This window comes from Trichechus manatus, unplaced genomic scaffold (genome assembly GCF_000243295.1).
Source record: "Trichechus manatus latirostris isolate Lorelei unplaced genomic scaffold, TriManLat1.0 scaffold00002, whole genome shotgun sequence".
Lineage (NCBI taxonomy): Eukaryota > Metazoa > Chordata > Mammalia > Sirenia > Trichechidae > Trichechus > Trichechus manatus.
Genome location: NW_004443938.1, coordinates 9,398,048 through 9,408,802, shown reverse-complemented (window position 1 = coordinate 9,408,802; position 10,755 = coordinate 9,398,048). Strand labels below are relative to the sequence as shown.

The following is a 10,755-nucleotide window of genomic DNA, read 5'->3' as shown; positions in this document are numbered from 1 at the left end:
ATCTAGTGCTGCTATAACAGAAATACCACAAGTGGATGGTTTTAACGAAGAGAAGTTTATTTCCTCACAGTCAAAGTAGGCTAAAAGTCCAAATTCAGGGCGTCAGCTCCAGGGGAAGGCTTTTTCTCTCTGTCGGCCTTCTCGTCAATATTCCCCCGGACTAGGAGTTTCTCTGCGTGGGAGACCGGTCCAAAGGATGCACTGTGCTCCCGGCACTGCTTTCTTGATGGTATGAGGTCCCCCACTCTCTGCTTTCTTCCCTTTCCTTTTATCTCTTGAGAGATAAAAGGTGGTGCAAGACACACCCCAGGGAAACTCCCTTTACATTGAACGTGACCTGGGTAAATGTGGTGTTACAATCCCACCCTAATCCTCTTTAACATAAAATTACAATCAAGAAATGGAGGCCAACCACACAATTCTGGGAATCATGGCCCAGCCAAATTGATACACACATTTTTGGGGGGACACAATTCAAACCATGACAAGATTTATGCTCAGATTTCCAAATCATGGATGAGAATTCTTCTTTTCCCTGTCCTTTTCTCATCAAGGAAAAAAATGCAAACACCTAGGAGGGTAATATAACTAATAAATATCAATACTAACCTTTAGTTGCATTATTTTAAAAAGTAGACGACATTTGAATTACCTTCTTTAAATTAAATCACTAAAACCATATAATATATTATTTTATATGTATAGTACTCATACGCATATAATGCCAAATCCATAAGCAACCTTACTGATTATCTACCATGCTCTCCTTATTGTATAGAAAATAAATATTTGGAGACATAGAGGACAGTGGCATGCCCATGAACATGTAGTGAAAAAACCAATTAAAGCAGAAAGAACGTAAACAAAGAGAGACTGAAGGAGAAACAAAAATTAGCGACAAAGAACAAAGAAGAGAAAGGGAAAACAAAGGCAAGAGAGAGAAAACAAAGGTAGGGAATGAACCAAAGGAGAGTCTGGAAGAAGGAGGAAGAGAGAAAATAGAGATGGCAGAGAGAAAGCTTTGGAGACAAGGGGCAGAAGAGGGGAGAAATAATAAAATGGAAGCTTGAAGTAAGAGCAATTATATATAATAATGGTTAGAAAATGGGCTTTGGGGTCTGATTCGCTAGGTTTAAATACCAACTCTACCTCTTCCTGTGTTATCTTGGGCAAGTTGCCTTACACATTTATTTCAAAATTGAATAATTGAATATATATATACATATGTATACATACACACATACATACATATGTTTTATTGAGGAGAAATATTTACTATATATGTAATAACAATAGTACAGACAGTCTTTGAGTTACGTATGTCTGACTTATGGACAACTCATACTTGTCCTTTAATGTTACGTAAATTTCCCTCACTTTGAAATGATTGAACCAGCTCCTACTCACAACAAATTCTTCCTCCCAATCCCCTTCACTTGCTCCACGTGCAGCTTTTTAAATCATTGAACAGGCTTCCAGCTTTTGCTTTTGCTCATGTAAGGCTAAATAAGAACTGTCTGCACCTGTTTAAACTGACATACAAATTTGACTTAAAAGACTTGAGACAGTTAAGAATGCATCTCCTCTGTAACTCTGGGACTGCCTGTATAGTGCAAGTAAAGGGTGTTTTCCAATGTGAAGTTTTTTAAATACTTAAAATGTTAAAAATTCAGCTTTATCTCATTTTTATTTCATTTATATATATATTCTTTCAGATATCGGGTATGTATTCATTTTCTTAATGATAGGGATGCACATTTTTAAAATGTGGACAATACTTCTCTAGATCTAGGGTAACAAATCTCTTAACCTATAGGCTAAATCTGACCTGCAGACTCACTTTCTGGGCCTTGGGTGGGTAATATTTCAAAATTTATTTTTAATACCTTTGCGCAAGTTATGCATTTTCCAGTTCAACACAGGTCCCTCCATTTCCCAGGGTTTCATATCTTTTGCGATCCAAACCTTAATGTTTCTTACTCAGCACTGCTCAAACTGGTATTTGAAATTTCAACCCCTTTGCTAGGGATTAGGTATTTCTAAGATAGCTCTACATCAATAGTTCTTCTTTTCTTACTTAGCAATAGAAATTAAAAAAATAAAAAAGATACGACTTACCCACACAAGGGAGTGAGTAGCCGAGCTGAGGGTCGTGGACAAACTGCCGTTCATTGAGCCTTGTCACGCAGTACAAGTGGAAACAGTCTAAGCAAATCACGTGGCGGAAGTCACACTGGAAAACCAGGACCGGGCTCCTGCATAGACAGAGAAAGATGTTTCCTCTAGCACCTTGGAGGGTAGAAAAGGCAACATGTGCTTGAGAAAAACTTCTGTAATCCTGTAGGGTTTCTTAGGGCACTTTCTGTATACAGACCTGTGCTGCTCAGTGCTAAGCTCATATACACCACCATGACATCTTAAAAATTGGAAGCACTCTATGAACTATACAGAACATTGATTTTTCTAATCTTGTCTTTTTATGTTAGCATATTTACCAATTAGTTGTGTTAACTTGGAGCTCAGATAGAAATTCTTTCTGGAAGCCTTTCTTACTCGTAAATTCCAATTAACCTACTTATCATCCTCTCGGCTTGATCCGTTATTACACCGTATTATTAACACGTCTCACATGTCTCCTACACAGTCATTTACCCAAAAATATACACTGTATTTACTTCACATTTATATTTACATAGTACGAAAGGCTTTAAATAAATGTATCTTGAATTTAATTATAATAATATACAGAGTCTGAAACTTCCCATAGACAAAAGAACAATTAGCACTCCAACAAAGGCAGTGGAATTACTCACATTTCATCGGCAAATTTGAAAAGTAGAATTTAAAAATGAAGTAACATCAACCAGTGATTCATCTGCTATAAGATTTTGTCTGTTGTGCCACTCTCAAACCACCAATGCATTAAAATTCTCAAATTATGATAAGGGGATTACTAATAAATCTATATGTACAAGTCCTCAAAATTATGGGTTCCCTCGAAACACTTTGTCAGCAAAAATCTCCTAAATAACCATGCATTTCTGCTGGCAAATGAACAACACAAGTTTATTTCAAAAAGGAAACAAATTAAATTTATTAACTTGAGATTAGCCCCAAGGCAATTTTAATAGTAAGAAAGTTATTAGCGTCTACTTCGATAAGCCTATTCCCTCTGTAATGATAACAAAAGACAAAATAAACATGATCATTTTGTGCCCAGTTCTTAACAGATATAAAAGTTCTTCAAAGCCCTTTCCCCAGAGAAACTTGTATTAAATGTTAAATATTAATAGAAGGTAAATTTCTTAACAGTGAAAAGATTTTCAAAATTCTCTTTATTCCAAGCAAAAGATAATAGAAAACAAAATGGGGAGGCCTCGGAATTTGATCTGTAGGACAATGATCAAATTAATCAATTAATTTGAGGAAGAAGGTCCCTAAATGTGTTTGGTGCTCCTCATTTCCCATCGCTAAACCAACTGAAGTCCTTTCTGGACCTTTATTTCCATTTCCAGGGCTTGACTCAGTTGGGCATTGATTGTGTTCTGAATATTTCATCTTTTCCTTTGTTATGAATTGAACTGGTGTCCCTCCAAGATATGTATTAAAATCCTAATGCCTGTACCTGTGGATGTGACCCTGTTTGGAAATAGTTTTTTTCTTTATGATAATGAGGTCATACCAGTGCAGGGTGGTCCTAAACCTAATCATTTCTGAGTTACAAAAAGAGCAAAATAAACACAGAGACACACACAGGGGGAAGACAGACTCCATGTGAACACTGTGTACAAGCCAAGGAATGCCAAGGAGCCAAGAGATGCCTGCGGCTACCAACACAGAAGAAATTGACATGGCTGAGACCCTGATTTGGACTGTTAGCCTCCAGAACTGTAAGAAAATAAACTTCTGGGTTTAAAGCCACCTATTTGTGGTATAGGCAGTCCCCAGGTTATGAACGAGATCTGTTCCTAAGTGTGTCCTTATTTGTAGGTAAGTTGGAACAGGTACATAGGTTCTTACTTAGCTTACTTGAGTGCAAGAAGGAGCCCTGGTAGCACACTGGTTAAGAGCTCGGCGGCTAGCCAAAAGGTCATCGGTTTGAATCTATCAGCAGCTCCTTGGAAACCCTATGGGGCAGTTCTACTCCATCCTATAGGGTCGCTATGAGTTGGAATTAACTAAACGGCAATTTTTTTTTTTTTTTTTTTTAGTGCAAGAAAAGGCTGGAGTCTTTTCAATGATTTAAAAGCTACACATGTAGCAAGTGACGGATTTGTTTCGAATACGGGTTGGTTCAATCATTTCAAAGTGAGGGCAATTCACATAACACTCAAGGACAAATATGAGTTCACCGCAAGTCGGATGTTCATAACCTGGAAAATTATTGTTTTTGTGTTACAGCAGTGATAACCAAATAAGACACCCAATAACTTCCTCTTTGAAGATGATAAACTAAAATACTTGTGTATTTCTATCATAAGAGTCTCACACACACACACACACACACACACACACACACACGCAAGGACACCCACACCTTATTTCACCTGTGGCCACTAAGTTGTTGTTGTTAGGTATCGTCGAGTTGGTTCCGACTCACAGTGACCCTATATGTACAACAGAGTGAACCATGGCCCGGTCCTGCACCATCCCCACGATCTTTGCTATGCTTAAGTCCATCCTTGCGGCCACTGTGTCAGTCTATCTCATTGAGGGTCTTCCTCTTCTTTGCTGACCCTCCACTTTACCAAGCATGATGTTCTTCTTCAGGGAATGGTCCCTCCTGATAATGTGTCCAAGGTATGTGAGACAAAGTCTTCTTCCTGTAGTCCAGCTTCTCATATTATTTGCTCAGCATACAGATTGAATAAGTATGGTGAAAGGATACAACCCTGACACATACCCTTCCTGACTTTAAATCACACAGCATCCCCTTTTTCTGTTTGAAAGACTGCCTCTTGATCTATGTGCAGGTTCTTCATGGGAACAATTAAGTATTCTGGAATTCCCATTCTTCAAAATGTTATCCATAATTTGTTATGATCCACACAGTCGAATGCCTTTGCATAATCAATAAAACACAGGTAAACATCTTTCTGATATCCTCTGCTTTCAGCCAGGATCCATCTGACATCTGCAATGATATCCCTGGTTCCACGTGCTCTTCCCTGTTGGCGTACTGCTGCAACTGCTTTTGAATGATCTTTAGCAAAATTTTACTTGCATGTAATACTAATGATATTGTTCGATAAATTTCACTATAACTACTATATTTTATTTATTCTCTCATAACTGACTTCTGTGGAAAAAAATATTCTCAGTTCTGTTTTTAGAAATATGGAAGACTAAGCCTTTACAGACCCCTAATCTGCTATCAGGAGCCCTGGTGGTGCAGTGGCTACCATATTTTTATGCAAATAACACGCACTTTCTACGTTTGTTTGCCAACCATGCCCTCACCCTGTGAGGTATTTCCATAAGCATGCTACGCTAATTATTTTTACATGTGGCAGTAAAAAATAAGCACAGTGCACTTAGAAAAATACCTAACAGGGGGAGGACATAGTTGGCAAAAAAATGTAGAAGGCTTGCATTATTTGCATAAAAAATACGGCTGAGAACCGAAAGTTCGGCAGTTCAAACCCACAGCCACTCTGCAGGAGAAAGATGTGGTACTCTACTTCCATAAAGATTACACCCTTAGAAACTCTATTGGGCAGCTCTACTCTGTCCTATAGGGCTGATATGAGATGGCATTGACTTGACAGCAATTGGTTAGGTATTAGTTTGAATCTGCTATCAACACTTGAAAATACTGAATAAAATATTAGAACAGTTATTAAAATATTCTCATATATAACATGCTTAAAAAGAAAGCTTGGAAATGACCCTGTAAAAGAAATAAAGAAAGCCTTATACAGACAAACATTAAGCATGTGAAATGTTTACACACAGTCCCAGAGAGATATTAAGTATATGGTACTCAGTCATTGGTCTAGCAAATGTGTTCTTCTCCATCCCTATTAGAAAGGAAGATTAGAAAGACTTCTCTTTCATGTGAGATGGACTAAAATAAACATTTATGGCTTTGTCCTTCAGTTATAAATGTAGTTCACAGGGACTTATACAATCTGGAAAATCTACAGAACATCCATTGGCCTACTTTATTGATACATCATGATAATTGAAACAGATTAGCAAGAAGTGGCAAATGCATTGTAGGCCATGGTGTGAGATAAACCCTATGCAGATTCAGGGGTCACCACCTTAGTGAATGTTTTAGAGATCTTGGAGTTGGGCACTGAGACACATACCCTCCAAAATACAGGACAAATTAATCCATTTCTATCTCCTAGCACTAAAAGTGAGATAAATACAAAGCAATTGTAAGGTCTGTGGAATTAGAGGAGCTAGAGGTTCTGATCCTCTTCCACAGAAGGAAACATTCTCTTAGGAGCATAGGAAGAGTGCTTCTAAAAACCAAGCTACACTTGTACCAGGTCATTTCAACCTCCTTGATCTTTACCTAGCAACATCAAGTGAAAAGACATGAAATGATAGGCACTACGCTTGTTCAAATCTTTCATGACCCACACTGTGATGGTTAAGATTGTGTGTCAACTTCCCTGGGCCATGATTCTCAGTGTTTTAATGTGATCACTCTTGTGATTGAATATACTGTGAGCAGCCAATCAGATGAAAGGGAGTCTCCTTGGGGGTGTGGCCTGCATCTGAATATATGCAGACGTTCTGGCTTTTTGCTCACTCTGGATCCTGTGGCTGCCTCCTGTCATCTCACCTCCAGTTCTTGGGACTTGAGCTGTCAGCTTATCTGTCAAACTTGGGATTCATCGATCTTCACAGCCTGTGAGCGGAGCCCTTCTCTCCGACCTGCTGATCTTGGGTTCGCCAGCCCCTGCAGCTATGTGAATCAGGAGAAAGCTCGTGGTCTTGCCTGCCAATCTTGGAATTTGTCAACCTTCACAGCCTGTGAGCAGGAACCCTGCTCTCCGACCTGCCGATCTTGGGCCTGCCAGCTTCTGTGGCTGTGTGACTTGGGAGAGGCCTCTACCCTGATCCACGGACTTTGGATGTTTTAGCCTCTACAATCATATAAGCTGTTTCCTTGATATAAATCTCTCTCTCTATATTTCTACGCTTTACTGGTTTTGCTTCTCTAGAGAACCCAGCTTGAGACACACACCTCATCTAATTCTGTGTTGAACACACAATAGTTGCACAATCAATACTTACTGACTGAACTTTCTTGTTGTTGTTAGGTACCGTCCAGTCAGTTCCGACTCATAGTGACCGTATGTACCACAGAACTAAACACTGCCTGGTCCTGCGCCATCCTCACAGTTGTTGTTATGCTTGAGCCCATTGTTGTAGCTACTGTGTCAACCCATCTTCTTGAGGGTCTTCATCTTTTTTCGCTGACCCTCTACTTTACCAAGCATGATGTCCTTTTCCAAGGACTGATCCCTCATGATAACATGTCCAAATTATATGAGATGTAGTCTCATCATCCTTGCTTCTAATGAGCATTCTGGTTGTACTTCTTCCAAGACAGATTTGTTTATTCTTTTGGCAGTCCATGGTATATTCAGTATTCTTTGCCAACACCACGATTCAAAGGCATCAATTCTTCTTTGGTCTTCCTTATTCATCATCCAATTTTCGCATGCATATGAGGTGACTGAAAATATCATGGCTTGGGTCAGGCACATCTTAGTCTTCAAGGTGACATCCTTGCTTTTCAACACTTTAAAGAGGTCTTTTGCAGCAGATTTGCCCAACACAATGTCTCTTGATTTCCTGATCGCTGGTTCTATGGGTGTTGATTGTGGATCCAAGTAACATGGAATCCTTGACAACTTCAATCTTTTCTCCACTTATCATGATGTTGCGTATTGGTCCAGTTGTGAGGATTTTTGTTTTCTTTAGGTTGCAATGTAATCCATACCGAAGGCTGTAGTCTTTGATCTTCATCAGTAAGTGCTTCAAGTCCTCTTCACTTTCAGCAAGCAAAGCTGTGTCATCTGCATAGGGCAGGTCTTCCTTCAATCCTAATGCCCCATTCTCCTTCATATAGTCCATCTTCTTGGATTATTTGTTCAGCATACAGATTAAATAAGTATGGTGAAAGGATACAACCCTGACACACATGTTTCCTGACTTTAAACTATGCAGTATCCCCTTGTTCTGTTTGAACAACTGCCTCTTGATCTATGTACAGCTTCCTTATCAGCACAATTCAGTGTTCTGGAATCCCATTCTTCACAATATTATCCATAATTTGTTATGATCTGAAGAAAATAAAAATCTAATAGATTGGTTAGCAGTGGGATACATGTAATTATACTAGGGAGCAGAATACTTCAAGGTATGTTAGAGATCTAAGAAATATTAATTGATTGAACTAGTGAATAAATAAATGGTGTATTCATTATTTTTATAGTCTCTGGTATTTTTATTATATATAATTTCTATGGTCACATTCATACACCTTTTTTTTTTTTTACTCAATTAATTATTGAGCATGTCCTTTGGTTAAAGTAGGAACTTAGTAAATACAAGTTGAATAGGGCACTGAGAGAATGAATAAATCCCTTATGGTAAGACGATTTAGGCACTGGGAAACACAAACATACACCCAATCATAGACGAGTCTGAGGACACAACATTCATGGGAACAAGTATGAAAAGGAATTAGATGTAACCACTGAACTCTGGTACCACAGAAGTTGGGAGGAGGGACTTAGTGTTGAGTAAGGATGGCTCCCTTTGGGAAGCTGAGCTCAAGTTAAAGGATGGGGTGGATGACAGGGGAAGAACACCAACATGGAAAAAATTTTGAAATAGACCAACTATGGGTTGGGCTGACTGAGAGAATATATCAGAAAAATAGTGGCAGAACATCTCAAAAGGGTTGGAGATTGAGCAGGATTTCATCAGGGACAACCCTACCATACTGCCTCCGGTCATGGGACTGAGTGAAGGTTTTCAAATGTGGGAAGGGAGGGACACTTCAGTAAGTTTAATTCTGAGACAACCTCAGAGGGAAAGAAGCTGGAAGTAGCAAGAACTATTTGGAGGTCATTTTAATAGTCTGGACATGAGTTACTAAGAAACTGGTCTATGACACAGTGGTGGACAAAGGAATAGAAACGGGAAGATGAATAGAAGTGACATTTCTGAGGAGGACATGCTGGCACACATCTTCTCTGGGGTCTTTTGTTCCTCCTGCTATTCCTCTGTGCCCTCTGCTCAAGTTAGATGTAAATGTTAAATGGTCAATATAGAAAATGATTCTACCCCAGTAAGTCAAGTTACAGAGCAGTTAATCAAAGGATAAATAAAGTTCTCAATCATAGGCAAAAACAATTAGAAATGCTGTAGTTGCCATTACTGAACAACCATTTATAAGCAACAATTTTTCCACTTTTATTAAAGGAGTAATCCAAAGACACTTTGCTGATAGACTATTAAGCATAACTGAAGGAGTTCTAGTAAAAAATATGGCAAGCCATTCAGATACATGACACAGAGCAGAATATTTTTACACAGTTATTCTAAACATTTAAACTCTACAAGATTAGTTCTCTAACATCTACAAAATAGCATCAATGTTTTCAAATTCAGTTGGTGAAATATGCAGTTTAATCTGCTTTCTATCTCCTTTACTCTCTATCATACACCCTCTATATGCCAAACTCTCTTCTTTGCTCTCTTTCACACATTCTATGCCAAAATCTGCATGTTTCTCTATCAGTTTGTCTAATTATATCTTGCATGCACATCTTCATTTTTATACCTATTAAGAGAAAGGTTGTGGTTCCAATTTCTCAACTAAATGTGACATATATTGAATGCGATATGCTAGAAATTTCAAGATACATAAAGATAAGAAAGCAAGTCTAAACTCTCAAGAAAATAAAAATCTAATAAATTGGTTAGGAGTGGAATACAAGTAATTATACTAGAGGGTAGAATACTTCAAGGTATGTTAGAGATGTAAGAAATATTAACAGTCTCTTTGGTAACTAACCTCCAAGATGTTCACTGATCATCCCCACCTCCTGGCATTCATGCTGTTGTGCAGTCCCATTCCACACTGAAATGAGTTCACTTATGTAACTAGTAGGATACTGCAGAAATGACAGTGTGTGACCTCCAAGACTAGGTCAGAAAAGACACTTCAGTTTCTGCCTGTACTCTCTCATGGACCTCATCATAAGAGAAAAGCCAATGGCCATGTTGTGAGGACACTCAAGCAGTCTTATGGAGAAGTCCACGTGGAGAGGAACTGAGTCCTCCTGCCAATAGCCAGCAATGACTTGGCAGCCACCTAAGTTAGTCAGCTTTGAAGCAGATCCTCCAGCTCTGTTTATAGATAACATTGCAAAGAATGGTAATTCCAGAACTATTAACTGTGCTCATGTGGAACCCATACATAGGCCATGAGGTAGTTACTCAAACGGAACAAGGGAATACTGCACGGTTTAAAATCAGGAAAGGTGTGCATCAGGGTTGTAACCTTTTACCACACTTATTCAATCTGTATGCTGAGCAAATAATCCGAGAAGCTGGATTATATGAAGAAAAACATGGCTCAGGATTGAAAGAAGATGCATTAACAACCTGAGATATGCAGACGACACAATCTTGCTTGCTGAAAGGGAAGAAGACTTGAAGCATTTACTGATGAAGATCAAAGAAAACAGCTTTCAGTATGGATTACACCTAAACATA

The 10,755-nt window shown here is 38.7% G+C and overlaps 1 protein-coding gene across 1 annotated transcript in view; it reads right to left on the bottom strand.

Annotated features, from left to right (window-relative positions):
• The window catches only part of PRKN (parkin RBR E3 ubiquitin protein ligase), a 1,016,813-nt gene that overhangs the window by 497,096 nt on the left and 508,962 nt on the right, over positions 1-10,755 (bottom strand). Inside the window, exon 6 of the mRNA XM_023728574.1 lies at positions 2,119-2,255. Coding sequence (XP_023584342.1) covers positions 2,119-2,255 — 137 coding nt within the window. The remainder of the gene's footprint in view (positions 1-2,118; positions 2,256-10,755) is intronic.